Source organism: Oenanthe melanoleuca, chromosome 19 (genome assembly GCF_029582105.1).
Source record: "Oenanthe melanoleuca isolate GR-GAL-2019-014 chromosome 19, OMel1.0, whole genome shotgun sequence".
NCBI lineage: Eukaryota > Metazoa > Chordata > Aves > Passeriformes > Muscicapidae > Oenanthe > Oenanthe melanoleuca.
In genome coordinates, this window is record NC_079352.1 from 7,569,516 (window position 1) to 7,596,717 (window position 27,202).

The 27,202-nt window shown below is 54.6% G+C and overlaps 3 protein-coding genes across 5 annotated transcripts in view; 2 read left to right on the forward strand and 1 right to left on the reverse strand.

Moving 5' to 3' along the window:
* Window positions 1-9,047, forward strand: part of CLIP2 (CAP-Gly domain containing linker protein 2) — a 73,907-nt gene extending 64,860 nt beyond the window's left edge. For both annotated transcript variants that reach the window (XM_056506679.1, XM_056506680.1), the window contains 5 exons: window positions 231-387; window positions 819-978; window positions 2,781-2,963; window positions 4,501-4,563; window positions 5,047-9,047. In XM_056506679.1, the coding sequence (XP_056362654.1) occupies window positions 231-387; window positions 819-978; window positions 2,781-2,963; window positions 4,501-4,563; window positions 5,047-5,058 (575 nt within the window). In that variant the 3' untranslated portion in view covers window positions 5,059-9,047. The remainder of the gene's footprint in view (window positions 1-230; window positions 388-818; window positions 979-2,780; window positions 2,964-4,500; window positions 4,564-5,046) is intronic.
* An 82-nt stretch (window positions 9,048-9,129) lies between these two features.
* On the forward strand, window positions 9,130-17,954 carry LOC130260890 (polyamine-modulated factor 1-binding protein 1-like). Its single transcript, XM_056506681.1, has 15 exons — window positions 9,130-12,032; window positions 12,334-12,414; window positions 12,500-12,601; window positions 12,837-12,941; window positions 13,133-13,224; window positions 13,359-13,473; window positions 13,759-13,881; window positions 14,124-14,198; window positions 14,505-14,669; window positions 14,824-14,936; window positions 15,547-15,612; window positions 15,898-15,963; window positions 16,192-16,333; window positions 16,503-16,596; window positions 16,998-17,954. Exons 1-15 carry the CDS (start codon window positions 11,748-11,750, stop codon window positions 17,096-17,098), a joined length of 1,725 nt encoding a protein of 574 aa, XP_056362656.1. The 5' UTR covers window positions 9,130-11,747; the 3' UTR covers window positions 17,099-17,954.
* A 1,443-nt stretch (window positions 17,955-19,397) lies between these two features.
* On the reverse strand, window positions 19,398-25,367 carry LOC130261112 (glutamine-rich protein 2-like). Of its 2 annotated transcripts, none has more exons than XM_056507027.1 (15): window positions 24,825-25,367; window positions 24,519-24,584; window positions 24,283-24,375; window positions 24,002-24,093; window positions 23,753-23,867; window positions 23,379-23,582; window positions 23,011-23,136; window positions 22,694-22,768; window positions 22,223-22,387; window positions 21,956-22,068; window positions 21,267-21,332; window positions 20,916-20,981; window positions 20,210-20,351; window positions 19,947-20,040; window positions 19,398-19,644 (listed from the first exon to the last, which is right to left on the reverse strand). In XM_056507027.1, exons 1-15 carry the CDS (start codon window positions 25,101-25,103, stop codon window positions 19,463-19,465), a joined length of 1,878 nt encoding a protein of 625 aa, XP_056363002.1. In that variant the 5' UTR covers window positions 25,104-25,367; the 3' UTR covers window positions 19,398-19,462. The 2 variants fall into 2 exon arrangements, with proteins under 2 accessions (XP_056363002.1, XP_056363003.1); XM_056507028.1 differs by having other exon boundaries at window positions 19,400-19,644; window positions 23,011-23,133; window positions 24,825-25,271.
* Between the last annotated feature and the right edge of the window lie 1,835 nt (window positions 25,368-27,202).

Below are 27,202 nucleotides of genomic sequence, written 5' to 3' on the forward strand. Positions count from 1 at the left end.
ACAAGATATTTGTGTCCTGTGACACAAATATGTGTCCTGTGTCATTGTTTGTGTGTAAAGCTAATGAGGCAGAATTCAGTTGAGCTGGGTGTGCTGGTTCCAAGATCTCCCCTTAACTACAGCCAGTCAAGAGCTAATCAGGTCTGTGCTTTTAGGAGTAGGGATTGGGAAAAGGCAAAAAGCAGGAATATAAGTAAAGGACTAAGCCCTGAATCCTCTGCTTCTCACAGCTCTGGAAAATAAATGCAAAACAGCAGAAAAGAAGGCTGATACAGTGTTCAAAGAAAAGAAGAGGTTGGAAGGAGAACTGGAAGCCTTGACCAGGAAAACACATGATGCCTCAGGGCAGCTGGTCCTGATCAGCCAGGAGCTGCTCAAGAAGGAAAGGTGAGTGTGCAGGTCTGGAGGGCAGAGCTGGAGACAGAGGGGCTCTGTGAATATTCATGTTCCTTCTGGGCACAATAATCGACCCCAGAAGAAATGTAGGGTTGCACTGTTGAAATCCAGCTCACTGCTTTCCCTTCTTTAGAGATGCTGATGTGTGAATTAGGTTAGAATTGGAGGCTAATTCCCAAAAGGCACTGCCCTTTCAGTGCTTGCCAGGAGCTGCAGGCCAGCTCAGTTCCCTGTGGAAGCTGGATGAAGCCATGTGCGAGGCAGCCAGGCTGGGGCAGCTCCCGGTCTCTGAGCTGCACAGCGGGACAAGAGTTGGGTGGGATTTGCTCTCTGGCCTTGCTTGGATCTGTGGCAGGGGTGGAGGGAGCACAGCCCCCTCGGTGTGTGCTCGGGGAGGTGCTGACGCTGCCCCGTGCTTGCAGGAGCCTGAACGAGCTGCGGGCTCTGCTGCTGGAGGCGAACCGGCACTCGCCGGGGCCGGAGCGCGACCTCAGCCGCGAGGTGCACAAAGCCGAGTGGCGCCTCAAGGAGCAGAAGCTCAAAGACGACATCAAGGGCCTTCGAGAGAAGCTGGTTGTGCTGGTGAGGGCACTGAAACCCTTCCTGGGCATGCTTGGAGGCTGGAGGGCTCTGTGCTGCGGGGGGACTGGGGAGGAGGGTCGGAGCCCTTGGCTCTTGCTCCAGGGCTTTGTGTTTTCTTTGTGCTGCTCAGCATCTGGTGGGAGTTCTCTTGACAAGGGCTGAGCTGTGGCCTGGCTTAGCAACACCTCATTAAGCAGCAAAGATATCCACATGTCATACAATCACAGAATGTCCCGACTTGGAAAGGCCACAGGGATGATCAAGCCCAGCTCCTGGCCCTGCTCAGGACACCCCAACAATCCCGTGTGCCTGGGAGCAGTGTCCAAGTGCTCCTGGAGCACTTGGGGCTGTGCCCATTCCCTGGGGAGCCTGGGCAGTGCCCAGCACCCTCTGGGAGAAGAACCTTTCCCTGATATCCAACCCTAGACCTCCCCAGACACAGCTGCAGCCATTCTCTGGGTCCTGTCCCTGGGCAGAGATCAGTGTGTTCCTCCTGAGGATGCTGCAGACTGCTGTGTCCTTCTCAGTGTTCTTCTGTTCCTACAGATTTTAGATCCACGGCTAAATAGAGCTACAGTCTGTGGGAGAAACTGAAGGTCGTGCAGCTACCCCACGTGTTTTACATATTCTCTGATCCAAGAATAAGCAGTGTCCTCAAATTCCCGTGTTCTCAGCGTCCTCCAGTGGCTGAGATGTGAATAATTGATCTGAATTGATCAGCTGGGAACAAACTGGTTGTGTTTCTGATCACTTGATGGGAGCTGTGCTCTGCCCTGTGTTACTGTACGGGGCTGGAGCGGTGGAAGGACACAGAAACATGACTCTCTCCTGCATGGTGCAAGAAAGAGCAATTTATTGAAGAAAGCCATGGCTTTAAATGAAAGAGTTCCTGTAAAACAAAACAGAAAATATTAATTGGTCAAAGTGATTTACCAAAATAAGAGTATTGGTCTAATACAGATACGGACAAAAGACTCTCTAACAATTTAAAGTTACAAAGTGTGTGTTTATTCAGCGCTGGGCAGCAGTGAGGTAATCCTCTAATAACACTGCTAAATCACAGGTGATCAGAGTCTATTTATTGGCAAAGGATTCAAACAAATACATATTCATAATAACAGCCCCTCCCATCCCCACTTCCCATGGTAATAAGCTAGAATAGCTATTAAGCATTGATTGACTTCTTAAATTAAGTCTGGGGTCGTTTTCGTGGTTAGGGGTCTTAAAAAGAGGAAGTAAGGCAAGTCTTCCTCACCCTAAACTCTTGACCTTTTCTATCACTGACAATACAGATGATTTCTGGGGATAGTCCAGTTTTTCAAAGAATGGGTTTCTGGTTGCATTATCTATGTTTCTTTGGGTCTGCTCACTAGTTTCATCTTTTCCCATTGTAAGCACAGCTGAGAAAACAAAATGACAGACAATCAATTATTTAAGTTTCAGATAACTACTCCCTACCTAGCAAGGTAACTAAAATCCTAATTTTCTAAGATTATTGTTTCAAAAGAAGGAAACACCTCTTATCCCAGGCTTTCTCACTGATCCAACAGGCATTTATATTTTTTTATAATTCTTTCTCTTATGTTTACATTAGAGGAAGGTCTCTAGCTTGGGAAAAAACGCTAGCTGAGCCTGAGAAAGACTGGAAAAATCCTCAAGATTTTTCCCTGTGCCTGTAACAGCCACACCCGTGTGCGCTGCTGCAATCACAGCGCGGTTCTAGGCATGATGCGGATTTCTGCCCTGAGTTTCTGCAGCGATTGCTGCTATAACATCCTGCTGCTCTCCCTGTGTGCCCCAAGGACAAGGAGAAGGTGTCGGAGCAGCGGCGCTTCTCGCTGATCGAGCCCTCGAGCGAGTCGGAGCTGCTGCGGCTGCAGCAGCGCCTGGTCAGCACCGAGGACGTGCTGCGGAACGCGCTGGAGCAGGGACACCAGATGGAGAAGCTGATGGAGGCCATGCGGCTCTCCTCGGAGAAAACACAGGTACCACCACCCTGGAACAGACCTTATGAGGTCAGCTAAGAGATGCCTGGTATTAGTTTGATATATTCATGCTTAAGAAAATGTGGAGATACGACAGAATAGCATTATGTCTTCAGCTACAATCAAAGGTGCAAAGAAGCAGAGGACTCCTGTGGGAAGGCAGGCTTCAAATTTCTACTGATGTCAGGTTTTTAAAGAGCTGTTTTCAGGGAAGTCTGGATCAAAGCTTCCTAGTTTCAGTTTGAAATTGTTCACCCTTCCCCTTGTGAAGGAGAACTGTTACCCAGGGGCTTTCAGGCTTAGGCTGAGGACATTGCTGGTCCAAACAAATCCTGCTGCAATAGCTAGGGAATTGATGGTTCTGCCCCAGAAGCCACATGTAATTCTGCACCACCTTCCAACCTTCTGTCTCCTCTGATGGAAGCAGCTGTTGCCCAGGTATCTGCCTTGGCAGAAAGAAAATCTTCACCACCTTCTTGTGTTGGGAGATGCCTGACCCACAGCTTTGCAGGAAATAACAGGGATTTGGAATTTGGATGTTTTCTTGAAGAGTTTTAGTGATTCCTCTGGGAGCCTTTTTATTTAATTTCAAGCAAATTGCACCACTTTGTTCATTATTGTGACCATGTTCTGAGCCAGACTTCAAGCCTGATTTTTGATATCAGCTTTGTGGTCAGTGCTCAGATTGGGTGAGTTGCAGGCAGGTAACCACCTGTGGTGGGGTGCTGAGCCCTGGCAGCAGCACTGTTCTTGCCATCCAGGCAGGATCCACTGCCTGGCAAACAGCTCAGTCTCTTATCAGAGCTGAGTTTGAATTTCTGCCTGGTTTTTGTGATCAAACTCAACCTCTGTCCTGTAGGGTTGATTCTGCACCTTTGTGGTCCCAGTGAGGATGGAAACTGGGACTCTTAAACCCTGCAGTCCTGTCTCCCCATAATGCCATCAGCAAATGTGACTCTGATTGCCAAGGCCTGAGCACCCAACATTGGCAATGCTGGGGCTTCAGGCTGCAGCTTTCTTCTCTTGCTTGTGCTGGCTGTACTGTCATTGGGAAGCTGAAAGGCTTCATTCTACTCTGTTAGAGAAACATTATAAATGTTTAAAAGTTCCTGTGCTTTCTGAAGATGGAACAGTCTGTCCTGGTTGCCAGACTTGTCCCCAGAGATGGGAAATGGCAAATGTCCTTTTCAGTGCTGGGTGTTCAGTATGCTGTGCTTTGCAGCTAACACTGCCCCTGGCTGGATTTGTTTTTGGTATTTAAGAGTTGGGGTGAATAGTGGGTCTGTGTCCATAAGGAGCCTGGGGGATGTTTGGTAGCTAAGAGGGATGCAGTCAGGCACGTGGGGATGGAGCCAGGGTGCAGAGGGCAGGCAGCTTCTTGCCAGAAGTGGGGTGGGGGTTTTTGCATCCTCCTTTCCTTGTGTGGAGTGGGCAGCTAAGGAAGGGCAGAGCAGTCTTGCCAAATTTCATTGCTTGTAAGCAAAACCACCAGGATCTCTTCACCTCTTCAGTAAGTGTTGTCTGTTTTCCATTGCAGACTGTTGGAAATTCTGGCTCTGCTAATGGGATTCACCAGCAGGATAAATCCCACAAGCAAGAGGTAAGTTCTGAGCAGGGTGTTGTTTAAAACAGTATCTGCTTCATGTGGTTGCTTGCCTGCTGTGGTGGGGACAGCACTTGGCTAGGGGTAGTTCTGCCAGCACAGTTTGGCTGTATCATTCTCACAGCAAGAGCAAGAGGCTTTGCACAACTCCAGTCCCCAAATGTGGTGAGAGCCTCACTAGAAACCTCTTGAAGCCATGGGGAAGGTGGTGGTGAGGGGTGCAGTGCAAAGGGAGTTTCCCCACAGTCTCCTGGCTCAGTGCTGTGACACTTCTGGCAGCCCTGCTGGAGCCTGCTCAGCCTCACACCTCTGCTGTCCCTTCATCTGGGTGCCATTTGTGGGACATGCTGTCCTGGCCTCCCACAGCAGGCTCCATCTGCCCATACTGGGAAAAGCAGTGGGCATTCTACTCCATGCTTCTTCCCAAAAAAGCCTCTGTGCTTGTCCTCATTTTGTTTACCAAGATCTCTTTTCTTCTAGGAGAAGCTCTGATAGAGAAGAGGTGAGAAGGATCATTTCACACCAGTATCAGCTCCTCTGCACAGTCAGGAAAAACAGCACCACATCTGGCTTTAGCACCTCCAAAAGACCACACACAGTATTTTCACTTTAAAGCAGGACAATGTTTATAATGTACTAACTGATATAATCAGGACAATCCCAGAGTCCAGTTTTCCAAGACAGCCATTGTTCCAGGAGGGAGCAGAAAGACCTCTCTGGGTTTGGTTTCTTACTTGTATTGGTTTTGACTGTGGAATTTGTATTGTTTGACTGCCCTTGTCCCACAGCTGACATTCTGGTTTGGATGACAGCTGCCCTGGCCTGTGGCTGAAGTGTCAGTGGGTCCCAGTAACCCCCCAGGAGCTGCACAGGGATTTTTGCCTGTGCTGTTCAAAGCATGTGCCCATAGGCTGCACCCTTCCCACAGGGTCCATCCCTTCCCTCCCACACACCCTGGTGTCCTGAGGACCTGCACAGGTCAGTGAAACCTGCTGGGCTGATGATGTGAGGTTTGGGGACATGTTCCCCTCGTCCCTTTGTGGAAGACATCACTGTTTCAGAGCAGAGGCTGCACTTAGTTCTTGTATTACAGCATGTCATGGGAAATGATCCAGTTTCAGAGGCATATTTATTTTGTTTCTTCTCCCCTGCCATTTGGGGAAGAAGCAGTGGTGGCTCTGAGTTTGGGGTCAGGCACACCTTGCCTGGGTGTTCTGTCCTGCAGTGAGATCTCTGAGCAGGCCTGCTGGAGTCCTGTGCCATAGCCAGCTGTCCAGCTCAGTGCCCCTCACTCCTGGGGGCTTCTTGGGGTCTGTTCTGAGCTCAGGACTCCACAGATGCTGGATCTCAGCATCACTGGCCTTGGAGCTCCATGCTGGGAGCAGTCAGTGTGGGACAGATGCATTGAGCAAATGGTTCCCTCCTTGCCTGTTTAATTAACAGCTAACTGCAGATTGCCTGGTGCTTTCCAGAGCTGTCCTTGGCTCTTCAGGGTGATGCCCATCCCTGCTAGCCAGGATGGATGAGGTGGAGGTGCTGCTGTGAGCCTGACTTTGATGGCTTCAGCACTCCTCTGTGCAATACTGAGTGTGAGTATTTGGAGCAGAGGCAATCCAAGACTGGAGCCCGCACAGCTCCTGTGTCTGTACCAGCAGAGGATCTTGTTCTTGCTTCCCAAGGCTTTACTCTAACTTTGCACCACAGCTCCCAAGCCATATGAGGGCAGAGGAAGGTGAAAACATGCTCTTAAAGGTCTGAAAGAGCCCAGCTCAGGTTCACTGGTCAGTAGCACAGGGAACAGTCACAGCAATATTCTTCCAGGCTTCTCCCAGTTAGTGCCCAACTCCTCCAGTCTTCACGAGCTCCTGTGCTATGATGGGGCATCTGTGAAAGCACAAGATGGGAGAGGAGATGTGAGCCAGACCCCAGCAGGTGAGCATGATGCCACATCAGCTCCATTGCTTTTTGCCCTGATTTCCCACCAAGTCGTGTCACTTTTTCTGAGTGGGTTGCCAGACTCCTGCTTCTTTGAAGGATGGGCAGCCTGGGAAAGATTTCAGCTTCATGGCTGCAATTTTACCATGGGGAGAATGACATTGAATACTTGACCCTTCTCACCTGATGCAGGTTTGGTGATCTGTCCTTCAGAGCAGGATGGGAGAGGAAGGGGACTTCAGGGAAGTAAAGCAGGTCAGAAATCACAGCAGAAATCTGCATGTGGTAGCAGGAGGCAGAATGTGGGATCGAACTGGCTGGAAATAATTCACATAGGATTCCATCCTGCCTTGTAGAAGTGTTTCTTCAGCTCTTACTAATCACCAGGAAGATTGCCACATATCTGCCTAGCTCTGGGAGTTTCCCAGGGGATTGTAGGAGTGGTCTCCATAACCCTCCTGGTTGAGTATTCATCATCTGAGTGGTTTTGGAAAGTCCCAGAAGGAATTTTTGTTTGTTACAACTCTCAAGAGTGAATACCTCACTGCTGCTTTAAAGAATTTAGAGCTGATGTTTCCCAAAATGCTCCTGTTGGCTGGATGGTCTCTGAAGTCATGTCTGCAGAACCCCTGGGTTTCCTGGGCACCTGCAGGAGGGAGGCTCCATTCTGGTTTGTAACTTATTTTCCCTTACGGGTCTTCTAGAGACTTGTGACCAGCTGCCCTCACCTACAGCAGAGATAAGTGTGTTTCCCACCTTCCTTTGGCTCTGCACAGAGTGGGATCCCCTGGGAGTGGCTATAGGGACCATGTATTTGGTTCTGTTGATCAGATCTAAAGGTGTCAGGCTGGAAGAGTCTCTGGCTCCTGCCTCTTCCCAGGGCCCATCCCCTGAGAGCAGCTCAGACCTGTGGCTTTTCCCATTCAGCTTGGGAGACAATGCAGAACAGGAACAGATGGGCTCAGAGTTAGTGCTGATGTCCTTCTCTGGCTGTAAATGACTCTGCTGGTCCCTGAGGATCAGCCAGGAGCTGCTGGCACTGCCTGGCTCTCTGCAGGCTGTGTGGTCCCTGTTGCAGGGCTGAGGGTTGAAGGCCCCCACCCACTGGGGTGCAGGCCCATGGGAGCTACTCCCAAATAGGACCATCCACAATGCCAACAGGATATGCTGTTGTGTGCTCATGTGTGCTTAGCTCAACCCTGAAAGGGGCCAGGAGGGGTTGGACTCACTCACTTCCCCTCCAAAATTAGCACAGGCTTCCCCAGGGCACCAGCCCCTGGCTGCCCTCCTGAGGTGGTAAGAGACCACTCTAGGGACAAACTTGGAAAGGACAAAGGGGGAGATTCCCCAGCCCCTCTATTTATTTGTAAGTTTAAGTGCTATTTTTACCTATGTGGTGGTGTATAAAGTACTTCATGATACTTGGTCTTACTGGCTTGGTTCTTTGGGACAGAGCTCAGGGCACAGGAGCAGTGGTGCACCCTTGTCCTGTTGTTGATCCAGGCTGGTTCCTGTTTGTGCCTTCACTCCCCCTCTGGCTTCAGCCTTGCTCTTACCTCGATCCCTGAGAGCTGGTAAGGGAGGGCTGTGCTTTCCCCAGCCTTTCTCCCAGCCTGAGGATGCTGTGCTGGTTTTCCATCTGGAAATGGATCCTGAGTATCCTCTGAGCCCCAGAGCAGCAGGGCAGGGTGGGGAGCAGGAGGTGACAGGCTGCTGGAGCCCTGGGCTCAGGGAAGGACCAGGCATTACCCTGACAGTGATGCTTTTCTGCTGAGAGCTGAGCCTTTATCCAGTGAAAAAAACCAGCTTTTGGAATGGACACTACTTAGTATTGAGTGATTTCTTCTCTGACTCTCGAAACCAAAGGGAAAAGATCAGTCTTGCTTGGGAATGTCAGCTTTGTCCCTCCTGCAGCACCCAGAGAGCTGGAGCAAGGGGCAGCACCATGCTGGAATGCTGGTACCAAGCTGCCTGGGTGTTACAGCTCCTGGAATGACAGGTGCCAAGCTGCCAGCCAAGGCCTTACAGCTCCTGCCTCCCCCCAGCCACCAGCAGCTCCTCCTGCAGTAGAGATGCATAAGGGTTTCATTAAACAAAATGATGCAAATGACACTGTAAAAGTCTTAATGAAAATGCCAGTACTCCATTATTCAGCAGCTTTAGCAGCTCAGCACTATCTGTAGGGAGTTATTAATACACTAAGATCCTATAGGCCTCCTGTAAGTTACCAGAGAAAAAATGATACTAGATGTATAAATGGATAATAACCTTTTACCCATACAGTATGTATTACAATTTTGTAGCTTAGTCATTTTTTGGCTATCAGATTTTGTTAGTATGATACAAAAAAAAAAAAAAAAAAAAAAAAAAAAAAAGACAAAGTTTTGACTGCTAATGTCTATTTTGTTATTTGATTCATTTTCTTCCTCTGTACAAATCTGTCTGTGTAACTCCTCCACATCTGTATTCATGTACCATCCCCCTTGTCCTGGCTTGCTGGTGTGGTGAGCTCCTACTAAACAATAAACTCTGTGGCTGAAGTTGGACATGCTGGGGCTGCTGGGGCGTGTTCAGGTGTTGTGCAGTGCACAGTGTCCTGAGCTGGAAGGGGGTGGGGGCTGTGGCACTGCTCCCCCTGCCCTGAGCCTCAGCAGTGACCTTGAGCCATCTGGGTCTGGGCTCTGTGAGTGGCTGGGAGGCTGCAGAGCTGCCCTGGGCTGAGCTCAGCTGGAGCATTTGCTCTTGGCTGTGGGGACAGCCAAGCCCAGCACCATCTCCTGGCTGGGCAGCTCCTGCCAATGACTATCTCCCAAGCCTCAGAGTGGTTGTGCTATTTATTAATCCATGATTATTTTCCATCTAATTGTCTCCTTGCTGACATATGCACAATGCCCTGAGTGTTGCAGGGTGCTGTGCCAGACCCACCTCCTGCACCTCAGCACTGATCCATCCTTGTTTCAGCAGTGCCACCTTCATTTTGCATAGACTGTGCTTGGGTCATCCCCATTCCTTCCAGGTCATCTACCACAGAGCTTCAGAGCACATGGAAATGGGGATTGCAGTGAATGAGTCCAGGACAAGCTGCCACCCCCCAGCCCCCTGCCTCTCTTCCCTGTGTTCCCACCACGTGTCCATGTGGATGCTCTGAGCATCACAGAGTTAAGCTGTCACCCATGAGGCAGGACTGGACAGATTTATGCCAGGGCTTGGTGCTTTTTTCATGGTACAGCATCTCAGTTGGGAATTTCCTTGACTGCCTGTGCCTGTGCCCTGGCTCAGCACTGCCCATATAGCAAGGGAACTTCCATCTCCTCCTGCTGTGTCTTCCTGCATCCAGGGGCTGTAATTCCTTTACAGGAAAGTATTGCCAGCTGCTAAAGATATAGGGGAAATTTGGAATGATTTTCCCCTTCCTTCCTGGCTCCTCCTTTTCCTGGATATAAAATTCTCCACTGCCAAGATTATCTGAAAGTTTTAAATTCTTCCCAAGAGCAGCTGAGTTTTGCAGGTGCTGGTTTTGTTCCAGAGCAAGGAACCAAGAAAATTACAGGTACCTGATGACAACAGCATGAAAACTCTTCATGCAGCCTTATCACAGAGTCTGTGCAGATACCCCTGATTTCCCATTATTTTCCTTTTTTAAGGTGGGTAAGACACTCTTGTCTCTCCAGCAGCTCCCTGCACACTGCAGTGCAAACCAGCAGATGGAAAAGCAGCCCTGGTCAATGGCCCTGAGCAAGCAGCTCAGAGCAGAGTGCAAAGGCTGAGTGAGGCTGTTAAACTGCAGACAGAAACACATCACTGCCTGTTCTGCCTCAGCATTGTCTGTACTGCCCCACAGTACTCTAGGCTAGGATTTTAACTATTAGAGAGAAAAAAATGATGTAATGGTGTTTATGATGCTGAGAAAGCAAAATGGATGGTTAGGACCTATTCTAAAAAGGGGGAAGGTGTGTCCTTCTCTGTACTTACTACAGAGGCACCTTCTGTACAGGAGGAATTCCCTTCAAAAATCCAGCAGTTCAGAATTGAAACTTGCATGCTTTTATTTGATCTGAATTTCCTGACCTGTCTTTTGTAACAGATGTTCCCACAACATTGTGGAAGAATTACAAACTCCAGAACTTACTTTCTTGAGTGTTTATTTCCCTGTCATGTTCTGGCTCTTGGACAATGAGTTAGTCTGCTTAGCAGGGGAAAAAGCCAACCAAACCCACAAAAAACTCCAAAAAAAACACCAAACACCCGTAAATGGGACTCTGAAGTGATCTTAATCCAGTGGTTTGTGATCTAGGACAGAAGGAATACTCTGTCCCATGCATCCTATTCCCAGAGTGGGTAGGAGCAGCTGCTTTGAACTCCCAGAGCTGCACTAGGCTTTGTCTCCAGGTTTGCCTGGAGCATTGTTTAAGCTCCTTCTCCACCAAACATTCCCAGTGCAGGGCCTTTCTTGGCAGCTGGATGTGGAATGTCCAGGTGGTCCTTCTGAGGAGAGCTCCAGGAGTTCCATGGCTCCAAGAGGTGACAGAGCAGTGGGGTGCCTGGTGCTCTGTCAGCACTCACACAGTGGGTGCAGGTTTGCCCTGGATCCCCGTGGGCAGCACACGAGGCACAGGGGCCCCAGTGCCCCCAGCCAGGCCAGCTCTGGGAGCCAGCATTGCCCAGGGAGCAGGGACTGAGCTGGGGCTGCAGGGCCATGTCAGGGGTCCAATGCAAGTTCTCCTCCAAGCTGAGCTACGACATGGTCACATTTCATGGCCACAGCATCGCCCTGGGTGACCTCAAGCACCAGATCATGGCCTGTGAGAGGCTGAAGGAGCCAACCGTGAGAGAAGCTGTGTCTGCTGCACTGCTGGAAGTGTCCAAGTCCAGGTTGGATGGGGCTTGGAGCAGCCTGGTCTGGTGGGAATGCTCCTTTACCTGTCCCTGACGGTGGAACAGGATGGTGGCTGAGGTCCCCCAGCCCAGCCGTTCCATGGCTCCATTGACCCTCCGTGGGCTGGAGCCGCTGGTGCCCAGCAGGGCAGGGGGCGTTGCCTGGCAACGGGAGTTGTGATGAAGAGGAGCACGGGCAGCGCAGGCTCCAGTTCTGCAGGGGATGAGGAAGGAGCAAGGAGCTGCTGCTGCTCATCCTTTTCATTGTTGCTTTTGCCCATCGCTGCTGCCATCCCTTTGGTTCATCCCTTTCATCATCCCTTTTGCTCATCCTGACAGACCCAGCTGGGCAGGAAGGCTTGTGATCAACCATGGATGAAGAGACAAGCAATATCCCTGCAGACACGGCAACATCCCTGGAGGCACTCAGCCTCCCCCAGCTGCTGGATCTTGCCATTGGGGCACCTGAGCGTGGCACTGTGCATTTTGCAGCCATACGAAAACTGCTGGAGGTTGTGCTGATGCACCTGGACTCGCACTACCTGACCACCCAGGAGCCGTGGATGGGCCAGCTGGGTGGCCCCTCACTCGCCGACATGGCCTCTAGCATGGATCAGATGAAGAAGGACTTTCAAAACTACAAAAAAAAGTCTAAGGTAAAGGCTCTTGCCAGCCCCCTGGGTGCTCCCCCAGCAGACAGCCCCTCCCCATTCCTCAGAGAGCAGTGCTTGGCACTGCCCTCACTGCCCAGGCAGAGGCTGAGCCCCTGGCAGCAGCTCTTTGCCATCTGCATGTACTTCAGTGCCCTGGCACTGAGGCAGGGTGCAGCAGGTGGCACTGGGACTCTTCCTGCTGACCTGGCTGTGCCATGGGCTGCCCCTGGCAGGGCGGGACTCTTTGGGGTGTTGCTGCCCTGGCTATAAGTATGACATCTCTGTTTCTCGGACTGTTTCACAGGGTCATCAAGATGATATTGGTGGGATAAAGGCAGAAAATTCCCGTATGGCTGAGGACATCAAGAACATGCAGGAGGCACAGGTCTGTGCAGATCACTGTGGTCCTGAAGGTCATATTCCCCACACACACTGTCCAGAGTCTTCTCTCTGACAATGCTTTCTCCTAGGCAATGGCTGCTGCCAAGCATCTTCAGGAGACAGAAAGTTTAAAGACTGCCCAGCGTCGCCTGATAGAGGACATGAAGAAGATCCAGAACTCACGGGACGAGGTGAACTGATGGGAGCACTTTGTGGGTCTGAGACAGCAGCCAGCACCCTGGGCTCTGCCAGCTGGAGGCTCAGTACCCTTGGCCCCCTAGATGAATGGAAAGTGCTGCCTGCAGGGCCCTGCCAGCCAGGCTGAGCGCTGTCCCCAGTGCTCTGCAAACCACGGCAGGGGTCAAGGCCTTGCAGGTCCCCAGTGACCCTCCCCAGAGGCTCACTGCCACCACACCTCTCTCCTAGGACATGGCTGCCGTCCAGGAAGTCCGGGACGGGATTGACAAGATAAAGGCTCAACTGGCCCTCATAGAGGAAGAAATAAAGAAGATAAAGGATGCCCTTGCTTTAGTGAGCTGCTGGGTGTTGTGTTCATCTTTGGGCTCTCATGGGGAACTTCAGAATGGCTCCACAAGCAGGATTTGGGGTCAAGGTCTCATGACTGGGTGGGGGGCACTGGGGCTTTCTGTGCAGCTGATGTGCTCCCATGCTGGAACAACATGATGTCTGTGCCCTGACTCTACTGTCACTGGCCTTTCCAGTTGAAGAAGCTGGAGGAGGACATTAAAAAGCTGAGGACAGAAACAGCCACGTGGAAAGAAGAGATTAACAAGGAGATCTCTCAGAAATTTGAGTAAGAGGGCAGAAGTGGGTTGCAAACCCTGCAGGGCTCCCAGTGGATCTGGGAGCATCCTGGTTTGCAGGCACAGGTCAGTGCCAGAGCAGCCCTGCAGGGATAACCCTGCCCTTGTCCCCATCTCTGGCCAGGGCTATGAAGCAGGAGACAAAGCGTGAGCTGAAGAGGATGGAGGAGCAGCAGGAGATGAGGAATGCCATGCTGCAGCAGCTGGTGGCTGAGACAGCCAACCAGCTGAACGAGCAGGTGAGGTCCTGTGGGAGGGCTCCCACCACCCACTGGCTGGGTAATGTTGGAGGTCCATGCCCCATCCTCATGCTGTGCTGTGCTTTGCTGTAGTGTGGGAGAGACCCAAACTGCTCAAGATTGGCCTGGATCACTCAGCATCAAGGACAGAAATTAAAGCCTTTTTGCAAATGCCCTGTTGATATTTAGGTCTCACAGCTACTGGCTGAGTAATGCAGGTCTGTCCCTGTGGAGCAGACAGACCCCCTTTGGTCAGCACCTTATGTTCTTCCATCCCTGCAACAGAATCAGGAGCTGGCACAGCAAATGGAAGCCAAATTTGTGCAGATTCAGAGGGACTATGAGAAGCTCAGCTTTGCCTCAGGGAGTCTCCAGAAGGACTCTCAACAAAAGCAGAAAGCAATAGAGGTGTGTGGCTGAAACTGCTGTGTATCAGAGCTTCCCCCAGTCTCAGCTTTTGAACCCAGACAGCGATCACAAGCAATCTGTCTCCCTGCCCTCCTGCTCACAGCACTGTGCTGGTTCCAAATCCCTTTCCTCAAGGATTTTGGGGAGGGGGAATGGGGTGTGCTCCCTGCTCCTGGGTTGTGTGCCCCAGGAGGCAGCTCCAACCCTGCTGTGGTGTCATGGCTTCCTTTCTGTGCTGAAAGATGCTGTTCCAGTCTCTGGAGAAGCTGCAGAAGGAGAAAGCAGATGAGCAGGACATGTTGGCAGCAATAGACCTGGTACAGTCTCGAGTGGCCCCTGTGCCAGCCCAGGGGTTCCTGGGGAGGGTGACAAATGCCCCTTGTCCCTTGAGGGGCTGGGTGGCACAACTGGCCTGGGGGAGGGAGGATTTCCTGAGCGTGTAGGGTCCCAAACCCTTCAGATGGTGGGACCAACCTCACTGGGATGATCAGGGGCCACAGCACCCTGAAAGGGCCATGATGGCCTGGAAGAAGCCCTGCTCCCCCTGCCCCTCACATGTGCTGGCCCTCCCTGCTGTTCCTCAACCCTTTCCCCACTGTCCTCCTGCTGTTCCCCTCTGCTAGAAGGCAGACAAAGCTGCCTTGGACAGCAAAGTCGATTCCAGTCAGTTTGAAGAGAACATGGAGCAGCTGGATGAGAGGATGCAGGATTTGCAGAGCCAGATTTCAGACCAGGAGCAGCACTGGAACGAGGTGCTGCAGAAGTTCAGTGATGCAATGGAAGGGAAGGTGAGGGCTACCTCGCTCCCCACCATGAGAAAATGGAACCTTTGGGACCTGACAGCCTGAGGCAGCATCCCCCTAAGGATCCCCTCCAGGCTTTTCCCTGGAGACTCCACATTGCACCCCGGGGCAGCTGGCTGAGGCTGTGCACTGTTTACAGATGGATCGGATGGAGCTGAAGGCTTTCCGTAAGCACCTGGAGGAGTCTTTGAACAGAAGCATTGACAATTTTGAAAAGAGAGTGAAAGATGACGGTGGTGCTGGGATTAAGAGGTGAGTTCAATGGAGATTCTGGTGGCTTTGGGGACACCAATGGTCCTGCCCCCTCCAGCTGTCCCGTGGCTCTCTGCAATGGCACCAATTTCGCTGCTAAATGAGCCATGGGGATGCTGATGAAGCAGCTACACCAACTCCTTCCACCAGCAGCAGGATCCACACAGGAAAGGAGGCACCAGGAGGGGGCAGCTGCAGGCCAGAGCCCTCCCACAGCAAAACAGGGGTGTGGGTGCAAAGGCTCCCAGAGCCAGGGTGGGAGATGACAGCTCCTCCTCCCAGGCAGGGTGTGGCACGCAGTGTCCCAGATCTGGGTCGTGCCCTGCCCTCCTGGCCGGGCACACGGGGATTTGGTGCCCCAGAGGGGCTGAAAGCAGTGCAAGGGCTGGTGGGGACGGTGACAAGGATGCTGTGCCCTTCCCCTGGCATCAGCCAGCAGGTTGGGGATGGGGAGGAACAGGCTCAAGAGCCCAGGGTTCACCCTGCAAACACCCCCTGTGGCTCTGGGCAGTGCCAGGCCGGCAGCTGGCTGCTACCAGCGAGCTGCTGCCTGTGTGCTGCAGGGCTGTGGCCCCAGGAGCTCAGCCAGCCTCTCCTCTCCCCTCCTCAGGCAGCTGCCAGTGCCCTTCTCGTGCCTGTCCTGTGACCGCATGCTCTCCATGCAGGTTCCTGGCCCGTGAGTAGCACCAGAGCATCGGGGGCAGCGGGGCTGCCATGGGGGGACATGGTGCCAGCAGTGCTGCTGTGCTGGGCACAGGGTGACAGTGTCTGCTCGGGAGGCTCTGATGTGGGGAGCCCCCTCTGCAGCCCTGCCCATCAGCAGGGGGTGTGGGCACTCAGCCCAAGGGCTACAGGCAGCAGGATGCCATGGGCTGCAATCCTATGGGTTTGGGAGTGCTGCCTTGAGCAGGCACAGGTTGTTTGTGCCCTGGCACACATCTGTGACTCCTGCCCTCCCCAGGTACCCCGAGACACTCCCATATTTGCAGCCACTACCCCTCAGCATGGAGACCCGGCACAGCCAAAGGTAGGGGCTTTGGGGACACATCCCTGGCTCTGGGAGTGCAGGGTGGCCCTGCCACAGCAAGGAGGGCCCTGCCCTGTATGGGATGGGTTTTTTCATCCTGCAGCAGGAGGACAGGAGCTGGGAGGGACATGCCCCTGCAGGCAGCACCCCCAGTTCCCTCCCTGGCACAGCAGTGTCCAGCCTTGGATGTCACTGAGGGCACTGAGGATGCTCTGCCCCTTCCCACAGGAGGTCAGTGGTCCATGGCAGTGTCCCCCGTGTGCCTCAGAGCTGTGGGGACTATCAGAGCAGCAGCTCCACAATGCAGCACATCGTTGCTTCACCAAATACAAGTGCACAGATGCAGCGTCTCCTGGTTCTATCCAACAAGGTAGAGATGATGAAGATGGTGACACAAATGAGTGACTGAGGTTCCATGGCATTGCTGACTATCCAGGGACAATCTGTGCCTTCAGTCCCTGGCCAGAGCTGGGTTGGGAGGATTACTGGGGCATGCTGAATCGGGCCCTGCATTGCAGCAGCTGCTCTCTCCTTCACAGTCCAGAGAGACCCAGCTGCTGGGCAGTGGTGGACTCATCCCGAGGGGCCAGAATGACCAGCTTGCTGTGGTGACCAGGGCACAGGATGAGTCAGGTGTGGCTCTGTTAGGGCATGGGGGCTAAGGAGGTGAAGGGATGGATTGTCTGCTGGGTTCAGGCTAAGGGATGAATAGGGCTCTGTGTGCAAAGCTGGGCATGGGTATTTTGTGTCTTGGGTAAGGAGGCGCAGAAGCAGAATGGAGCAGGAGCACTGGCACATGGGGCAGCTGAGCTTGGAGCTGGAGTAAGGTGGGGAATGGCCGTGGCTAGTGTGGGACAAGAGCTTGTGTGCTGGTGGGTAGGGCCAGCCCCTGTCCCGCGGGTCTCTGGCCAGGTAGGGGGTCACTCCTGCTGGTCCCATTCTGGGCGGGCAGAGCTGCTTCATCCAGGGGGCAGTGGGGGCTCACCCTGCTCCTGAACCTCCAGGCCCTGCCGTCTCACGGGTTCCCTTGGCAGGTACAGCCCCCCAAAACACCTGGGCACCTGGGCTGGCCCAGCCCCGCCGGACAACAACCACCCCCACCCAGCTGGACGGGACCCAGCGCCCAGTGCTCTAACTGGGACAGTTTATCGGAAGCCAGAGAAGCCCGCAATGACGGCCACTAGAAACATGACTCTTTAGTTGTCTTAAGTTAATAAAAACCGTTAAAATTACAGGCAGAGCCTTGTCTCACCAGCCTCTCTCTCCCCCGGGCTCCCTGATGCTCCTTAAGCTCCTTCCCCCCGCTGTGGCTCTGCCTCCAGGCCGAGCAGATCGTGCCTGGGCCAGGCCCTGAGGCTGCTGCTGCTGCCGCGGCGCTGCGGGTGGTTCTGGGGCTGCGGGAGGGCTCTGGGGCTGCGGGTGGCTCTGGGGCTGCGGCCGCTCTGGGAGCAGCAGAGGCCGCGGCCCTGACGATGGTGCCCGGCTGGCAGTGCTGGCGCTGCCGGCCCGGTGCCGCTGCAATCCCCGCGGGCAGGTGCCGATGGTGCCCGGCTGGCACTGCCGGCCCGGTGCCGCTGCAATCCCCGCGGGCAGGTGCCGATGGTGCCCGGCTGGCAGTGCCGGCGCTGCCGGCCCGGTGCCGCTGCAATCCCCACAGCAGCGCTGCCGCCGCCTCAGGAGCCGCTCGGGCCCCGGCCCGCAGCCCCGAGTGCGGCTGTGCCTTCATCTCTGCACCGCCACAGCCCGAGCTCGTTTGTCACCTTCCTCCTGCTCTGCCCTTCTCGGGGGCAGCACCAGGGGCTGGCCCAGCGGGTTTCCTCCCGCAGCGCTCCCTGTCAGAGCTGCTTTGCCCGGGCACCGCGGGGGTCCCGCAGCCCGGGGCTGATCCTGCACGGCTCACGATGGTATAAAAGTGTTCATTAGCCACGTATTCTACTTCAGGCGGCCAGAGAGACCCATAACTGCCTTGAGCCGCCTTTCCATGTTACTGAGTTCTCAAGGTTCCACTGACTGTTACATAACTGCCACTTTTGCACATAATTTGCGACTCTTTCAGCCAGGTTTTATAGCCAAACAACACTGTGTGGAGCATGCCTGTGAAAGCTATGAATGTGCCTTTACAGACTGTGTGAATCTTGTCGACAGGGACAGCGATTTAGAGATAGGGAAGTAATGGAAGAAATTATCAAGTTCTGGAAAATGTTACTAATTGTCATGGACTTTACCTCAGCCAAGGCTATATTGAATTGCCGAATGTAGAGGAAAATACAAAGATTAAATATGAATAGTGCTTTGTTATATAAAGAAAAATAAAACCGGAGAAGGGGAGTGTGCATGGTAGAGTGGAACATAGAGCAGGTGATCTGGGAAGTCTGTAAGAGTACCTCAGCCAGTGAGGGAAGGAAGAGAGTGATGCATCTGGGAAATCAGGACTAAAAGTGGGCTGCATCCCCCAATTTGAGAGTCCGTATGGGAACTGCCGCATGGGTTCTGACTGTATTTGAATAAAGTCACAGGACTCCTCAGTCTCTTTTTTGGGCATAAAACTCTGGCTTTGTGAATTCTACCACACACCTGCAGCGACCTTTCTCCCGTCCCAGCACAGACATTCCTCTGTGTCCGGGTCTATCACAGCCCCTGGACAGGTCACTGCTCTGCGGGAATGGGGTGCCCAGCATTTGTCCCCCTGTGTCCCCGTGTGTCCCTCCATGCCCCCGTGTGTTCCCGTGTGTCCCCCATGTCCCCCATGTGTCCCCGTGTCCCCTGGGGAGCTGCTCGTGCCCGCGATGGCCGCTTCCCCCTCAGGGCCCCGCCGGCGCTGGGCAGGATCAGCCCCGGGCTGCGGAACCCCCGCGGTGCCCGGCTGCAAAGCAGCTCTGACAGGGAGCGCTGCGGGAGGAAACCCGCTGGGCCAGCCCCTGGTGCTGCCCCCGAGAAGGGCAGAGCCAGGAGGAAGGTGACAAACGAGCTCGGGCTGTGGCGGTGCAGAGGTGAAGGCACAGCCGCACTCGGGGCTGCGGGCCGGGGCCCGAGCGGCTCCTGAGGCGGCGGCAGCGCTGCTGTGGGGATGTGCCAGCCGGGCTCCATCGGCACCTGCCCGCGGGGATTGCAGCGGCACCGGGCCGGCAGCGCCGGCACTGCCAGCCGGGCACCATCGTCAGGGCCGCGGCCTCTGCAGCGCCGCTGCTGCTCCCAGAGCAGCCGCAGCCCCACAGCCGCCCGCAGCCTCAGAGCCGCCCGCAGCCCCAGAGCCGCCCGCAGCCCCAGAGCCGCCCGCAGCCCCAGAGCCGCCCGCAGCGCCGCGGCAGCAGCAGCAGCCTCAGGGCCTGGCCCAGGCACGATCTGCTCGGCCTGGAGGCAGAGCCACAGCGGGGGGAAGGAGCTTAAGGAGCATCAGGGAGCCCGGGGGAGAGAGAGGCTGGTGAGACAAGGCTCTGCCTGTAATTTTAACGGTTTTTATTAACTTAAGACAACTAAAGAGTCATGTTTCTAATGGCCGTCATTGCGGGCTTTTCTGGCTTTTGACATGAAGTGCCAGGTCGAGCACTGGGTTATGAGTCCGGTACAGCAGTGGGGGGGCTGTTGATGCCCGGCGGGGCTGCAGCGGCGGGGCCAGCCCAGGTGCCCAGGAGATGTGTCTGGGGGCTGTGCCCGGCCGGCGATCCAGAGAGGCGGCAGGGCCTGGGGGTGAGGAGCAGGGTGAGCCCCCATTTCTCGGGGGCAGCCCCTGGCTGGAGCAGTTCTCCCGGCCCAGAATGGGACCAGCAGGAGTGTCACCTGCCTAGGTGAGACATCCTCAGAGATCCAAGCTCAGTTGCCCCATGTGCCTGTTCTCTGCTCCATTCTGCTTCTACCCCTTACAAACCAGTCCAGAGCCCAAACCCTCATTCCCAGCTCAGTAACAGAGGCCTGCCCCAACACTGTACCCAGCACACAGACAGCCTCTGCTCCCCTCTGACCCCCATGCCCTCACGGAGCCACACCTGACTTATCCTGTGCCCTGGTCACCACAGGAAGCTGGTCATCCTGGCCCCTCGGGGTTTGTCCACTACTGTCCAGCAGCTGGGTCTCTCTGGACTGTGAAGGAGAGAGCAGCTGCTGCAATGCAGGGCCCGATTCAGCATGCCCCAGTAATCCTCCCAACCCAGCTCTGGCTGGAAACTGAAGGCACAGATTGCCCCTGGGTAGTCAGCAATGTCATGGAGCCTAAGTCACCCTTCTGTGTCCTGACCTACATCATCCCTACCTCGTCCTGGAGTACTGGGAGACACAGCCCATGTGCACTTCTCTGTGCTGAAGCGATGAGGTGCTGCATCATGGAGCTGCTGCTCTGATAGTCCCCATAGCTCTGAGGCACATGGAGGAAACTGCCATGGACCACTGGACTCCTGTGGGAAGGGGCAGAGGATCCTCAGTGCCCAGCCCTGTAGCATCCCAGGCTGGACCCTGCTGTGCCAGGGAGGGGACTGGGGGTGCTGCCTGCAGGGGCATGTCCCTCCCAGCTCCTCTCCACCTGCTGCAGGAGCCCCAAGGCCATGCCACCAGGCTGCTGGCTCTTTCCCCACAGCCAGGTGCACTGGCCATGGCCATGGCAGGTCCCTGTGCACAGGACACCAGCTGGCAGGAGCAGGGCTGTCCCAGCTGCAGGCCTTGATTTTGGGAACTCCTTTCATAGGAGGCACACAACTCCCCACCAAGCCTGAGCTCACAAGGAAAACAGACACAACTCATCAGATGTGCTATCAGCAACCTTGGGACAGAGATGTGGGCCTGACAGAGCAGTGCAAGGTGGGGGCTGCAAAACCCCCCAGACCTGGGGCAAGCCCTGGCCCTCCCCAGCTGCTCTCTGCTCCCCCTAGTCTCCTCTGCCCTAGCCCAGGGCAGGGCCCTCCTTGCTGTGGCAGGGCCATCCTGCACTCCCAGAGCCAGGGATGTGTCCCCAAAGCCCCTACCTTTGGCTGTGCTGGGTCACCTTGCTGGGAGGCAGCGGCTGCAAATATGGGAGTGTCTCGGAGTACCTGGGGAGGGCAGGAGTCACAGGTGGGTGCCAGGGCACAAACAACCTGTGCCTGCTCAAGGCCGCTCTCCCAAACCCATAGGATTGCAGCCCATGGCATCCTGCTGCCTGTAGCCCTTGGGCTGAGTGCCCACACCCCCTGCTGATGGGCAGGGCTGCAGAGGGGGCTCCCCACATCAGAGCCTCCCGAGCAGACACTGTCACCCTGTGCCCAGCACAGCAGCACTGCTGGCACCATGTCCCCCCATGGCAGCCCCGCTGCCCCCGATGCTCTGGTGCTACTCACGGGCCAGGAACCTGCATGGAGAACATGCGGTCACAGGACAGGCATGAGAAGGGCACTGGCAGCTGCCTGAGGAGGGGAGAGGAGAGGCTGGCTGAGCTCCTGGGGCCACAGCCCTGCAGCACACAGGCAGCAGCTCGCTGGTAGCAGCCAGCTGCCGGCCTGGCACTGCCCAGAGCCACAGGGGGTGTTTGCAGGGTGAACCCTGGGCTCTTGAGCCTGTTCCTCCCCATCCCCAACCTGCTGGCTGATGCCAGGGGAAGGGCACAGCATCCTTGTCACCGTCCTCACCAGCCCTTGCACTGCTTTCAGCCCCTCTGGGGCACCAAATCCCCCGTGTGCCCGGCCAGGAGGGCAGGGCACGACCCAGCTCTGGGACACTGCGTGCCACACCCTGCCTGGGAGGAGGAGCTGTCATCTCCCACCCTGGCTTCTGGGAGCCTTTGCACCCACACCCCTGTTTTGCTGTGGGAGGGCTCTGGCCTGCAGCTGCCCCCTCCTAGTGCCTCCTTTCCTGTGTGGATCCTGCTGCTGGTGGAAGGAGTTGGTGTAGCTGCTTCATCAGCATCCCCATGGCTCATTTAGCAGTGAAATTGGTGTCATGGCAGAGAGCCATGGACAGTGGCTGGGACAGCTGGAGGGGGCGGAACCATTGGTGTCCCCAAAGCCACCAGAATCTCCATCGAACTCACTTCCTAATCCCAGCGCCTTTGTCTCGTGTCAACCTATTCTCAAGTTCCTCAAGGTTTCTCCTCCAGGTCTCCACCATCTGGTTACTGAAAGCCTTCAGCTCCAGCCGATCCAGCTGTGAACAGTGCACAGCCTCAGCCAGCTGCCCCGGGGTGCAATGTGGAGTCTCCAGGGAAAAGCCTGGAGGGGATCCTCAGGGGGATGCTGCCTCAGGCTGTCAGGTCCCAAAGGTTCCATTTTCTCATGGTGGGAAGCAAGATAACCCTCACCTTCTCTTCCTCCACAAAGTCGAGCTTCTGCTGCACCTCATTCCAGTCCTGCTTCTGGCCTGAAATTTGGCTCTGCAAACCCTGCATCCTCTCATCCAGCCTCTCCAGGTATGCTTCAAACTGGCTGCAATTGACTTTGCTGCCCAAGGCAGCTTTGTCTGCCTTCTAGCAGAGGGGAACAGCAGGAGAACAGTGGGGAAAGGGTTGAGGAACAGCAGGGAGGGCCAGCACGTGTGAGGGGCAGGGGGAGCAGGGCTTCCTCCAGGCCATCATGGCCCTTTCAGGGTGCTGTGGCCCCTGATCATCCCAGTGAGGTTGGTCCCACCATCTGAAGGGTTTGGGACCCTACACGCTCAGGAAATCCTCCCTCCCCCAGGCCAGTTGTGCCACCCAGCCCCTCAAGGGACAAGGGGCATTTGTCACCCTCCCCAGGAACCCCTGGGCTGGCACAGGGGCCACTCGAGACTGTACCAGGTCTATTGCTGCCAACATGTCCTGCTCATCTGCTTTCTCCTTCTGCAGCTTCTCCAGAGACTGGAACAGCATCTTTCAGCACAGAAAGGAAGCCATGACACCACAGCAGGGTTGGAGCTGCCTCCTGGGGCACACACCCCAGAAGCAGGGAGCACACCCCACTCCCCCTCCCCAAAATCCTTGAGGAAAGGGATTTGGAAGCAGCACAGTGCTGTGAGCAGGAGGGCAGGGAGACAGATTGTTTGTGTTCCTGCCTGGGTTCAAAAGCTGAGACTGGGGGCATGCTCTGATACACAGCAGTTTCAGCCACACACCTCTATTGCTTTCTGCTTTTCTTGAGAGTCCTTCTGGAGGGTGTCAGAAGCAAGACTGATCTTCTCATAGTCCGCTTGCATCTGTGCAACTGTGGCCTCCAGGTTGTGCTGCTGTTCCTGGTCCTTCTACAACGAAGAACAAATGCAGTACTGAGCAAGAGGGGATCTGGCTGCTCCAGCGGGACAAACCAGGATTACTCAGCCAGTGGACACAAGCCCTCAATGTTAACAGGATGTTTGCATCAAGGCTTTAATTTCTGCCCAAGCCACTCACTGGTCCAGGCCAATTTGTGGCACTTTGTGTCTCCCCCACCCTGCAGCACATCCAGCTGGTGAATCCTCAGCCCCCCATGCTGCCATCTGCCTACCTGGCCCCAATGGCTCATCCTCTCGAACTTGCCCATGGCCATCAGCCGTGCCTCCAGGAAGTCCACCTGCTCCTGGAGTTTCTCACAGCGCTGCAGGAGCTCCCCCAGCTGCACATTGATGTCGAAGGTGCAGCTGGAGCACTCTGCCTTTATCTTCTCCTGCTCTGCCTGCACTGTACACGCTATCTCCCCTATCTCAGCCAGCTGCAGGAAGGGCAGAGGGAATTGGCTCAGGAGAAGGGATGAATGGAACCAAAAATCCTGTGTGCTGTGTGCCTTAGTGGCCCCAGCCAGTTGGGGAATATGGCTGGGAACCCCACAAGGATTACTGCACCCAGCCAGTGGGTGGTGGGAGCCCTCCCACAGGATCTCACCTGCTCGTTCAGCTGGTTGGCTGTCTCAGCCACCAGCTGCTCCAGCATGGAACTCCTCATCTCCTGCTGCTCTTCCATCTTCTGCAGCTGCTGCATCATCTCCTGCTGCATAGCCCTGGCCAGAGATGGGGACAAGGGCAGGGTTATCCCTGCAGGGCTGCTCTGGCACTGTCCTGTGCCTGCAAACCAGGATGCTCCCAGATCCACTGGGAGCCCTGCAGGGTTTGCAACCCACTTCTGCCATCTTACTCAAGTTGCTCAGAGATCTCCATTCTGCTCTCTTCTTTCCACTTGGTTGTATCTGCCCTCAGCTTTTTAATGTCCTCCTCCAGCTTCTTTATCTGGGAAGGCCAGTGACAGTAGAGTCAGGGCACAGACATCTGTTGTTCCAGCATGGGAGCACATCAGCTGCACAGAAAGCCCCAGGACCCCCTGTCCTTCCTCCAGCCCCTCACTCTAAACCCTGGTCTCACAGAGCCACACTGAAGTTCCCCATGAGCACCCAAAGGTGACATCACCCTGTAGCTCACCAAGTCAGCCAACTCCTTAACCTTCTGTGTCGTCTGTGACTGAATTGTCTTTATCCTGTCAATCTCCTCACGTAAATCCATGTAGAGAGAATCCTAGTAGAGAGGGGTGGTGGGAGTCAGTCTCTAGGGAGGGTCTGTGGGGGCTGGCAGGGCTCTGTGGGCAGCAATCTCCACGCATCCTGCCAGAGCACTGGCTGCTGTCTCAGACCCACGACTTGCTCTCAGCAGCACTTCACCTTGCCCTGATCCTCGCGGGATGTCTTTGTGGCCTTTGCTCTGGCTTCAGGGCCTCCTGCCATGCCCTGAGGGATGATGTAGGAAAAAAGAGATGTTAGAGGTGATCACCAGGGGAGCAACACCTCAAAGAGTCCCACCCTGGCTCAGTGCCAGGGCACTGAAGTACATGCAGATGGCAAAGAGCTGCTGCCAGAGGCTCAAACTCTGCCTGGGCAGTGAGGGCAGTGCCAAGAACTTCTGTCTGAGGAAGTGGGGAGGGGCTGTCTTGTGGGGGAGTGCCCAGGGGGCTGGGAAGAGCCCTTTACCTCGGACCCGTAGACTTCTATCTCCTTCTTAATTTCTGTGATTTGAGCAGCTACATCAGCGAGTGAGGGGCCACTCAGCTGGCCTGTCCACGGCTCCTGGGTGGTCAGGTAGTGCGAGTCCAGGTGCACCACCACAGCCTCCAGCAGTTTTCGCATGGCTGCAAAATGCACAGTGCCACGCTCAGGTGCCCCAATGGCAAGATCCAGCAGCTGGGAGAGGCTGAGTGCCTCCAGGGATGTTGCCGTGTCTGCAGGGATATTGCTTGTCTCTTCATCCATGGTTGGTCACAAGCCTTCCTGCACAGCTGGGTCTGTCAGGATGAGCAAAAGGGATGATGAAAGGGATGAACCAAAGGGATGGCAGCAGCGATGGGCAAAAGCAACAATGAAAAGGATGAGCAGCAGCAGCTCCTTGCTCCTTCCTCATCCCCTGCAGAACTGGAGCCTGCGCTGCCCGTGCTCCTCTTCATCACAACTCCCGTTGCCAGGCAACGCCCCCTGCCCTGCTGGGCACCAGCGGCTCCAGCCCACGGAGGGTCAATGGAGCCATGGAACGGCTGGGCTGGGGGACCTCAGCCACCATCCTGTTCCACCGTCAGGGACAGGTAAAGGAGCATTCCCACCAGAGCAGGCTGCTCCAAGCCCCGTCCAACCTGGACTTGGACACTTCCAGCAGTGCAGCAGTTTCTTCCCAATATCCCACCTATCTCTCCCAACTCTCAGGGTGAAGTCCACCTCCAGCCCTTTTGTAGTTTTTTCATTTGCTGAAAAGTGCTCCAGGGTCTCCCAGGGCAGTACAGCCTCGTATTTCTTTTCATCGGTTTAAGATGCGCGTTCCATCTAAGCCAGTTCCTCCACTGGGGCAAACCCAGGGGCTGCTTTGGAGCCTGCATTGGGATCAGCCTTTGCCAGGGAAGCAGTGGGGTGCTGTTCCTCATGCCAGAGATGCAGTGAGCAATTCACTGAGCTGTGGGGTTGTTGAGGCACAGACTCCTTTCTCCTCTGGGGTTCAGGGCAGAGTATCTGTTTGTGAAGCCTTTGCACCATTTCCTCCAAGTCGGGTTTTCTATCAGCCGCACAGTCCTTAAAGAAGACAATGAAACTGCTCCTGCCAATGTCCCCAAGGCTGTGGGGGAAGACAAACAAAGTTCTTCCCTTCAACACCCACCTGCCCCTTTCCAAAACACACTCTGTTCACCCTTAGTCCTTCCTGCCTCAAAGGTCTATGGCAACGATGTTCAGGTTAAGGGGTTGCAATTTTATAACTTTTAATTAATTTTTAAAATTAATCTTTAGCAGTGTAAGTTCAACTCTCAGCCAACTCTCAGCAGTCTCAGTTCAACTCTTAGGTAGCTAAAGTTCTTTTCACAGAGTAGTATCATTAGAGTTTCATTGGGAAAATCAGGGGAACTTTCAGTTTTTCTAAACTAACGATCCGATCCCCTAATCCTGTGAGTTCAAGGCAAAACCCCAGGGATTTTATTAAGGCAGTTTTAGACACACTGTTAACTCCAGGTGGAGGAATTGTGGTAATGGCAAAAATGGGGGAAGAGGCTGAGAGAGGGCATGCTCAGAATGTTCAGCAGGGAATGGTGGATCAGTATTTCCCTCCTGCACATCCGTGGTGGGATCCAAATAATCCAGCTCAGAGACAATTATTGATTCAATATCAAAGATTAGTTATGTTTGGGATAAAACATGTTATTCTGAAACTATGGATGCATCAAAACTCATATCAAGCAGTTCAAAGAAAAGATTAATCCCCTTCTGATTTTCACCTGTGACTCACTATGGTGTGGCCAGAAAGTACAGGGATCTGCATCCTGAAGGGAAGGGAGATCCTTTACAGTTAGTAGTGTTACTTGTGGGGCAATCTGCTCCAGATATTAGAATGAGACTGGAGGGGGAAGATTCTAGGAACCTAAAGAGATTATTGGAAACTGTTCGGGAAGTGTATAATAACACAGAGAACATCAAGGAAAGCAGGACTAGGAAACTCGTAGCAGCTTTACTGAGCCCAAAACTCCCTCCCCAAGGGGAGTTACAGAACAGGAGATGGAGGACACCCAGGGAGGGAGCCTCTCACAGTCAGCCTTTGGAAGAAACAGGCACCTTCCAACCAGGCCACTCGGCTTTTAACATTAGATGAAGCATGGAGGGATGCAGGGGAGCCATCCCCAGCTGAAACCCTGGTGACCCTGACTCCTGTAGCAGCCTGGGGCTGGAAAGACTCTGGCCCTCGGCAGCTACACCCCATCAGTCAGTCAGGGTGTTGGCAGCAGTCCCATTCAATGGTGGCTGCATCCTCCTGCAGGGGCAGATGTGGTTCAGCTGGAGCAGTGCTCCTGGAGAAGGTGCAGTTTCCTCTGAAGCTCCAG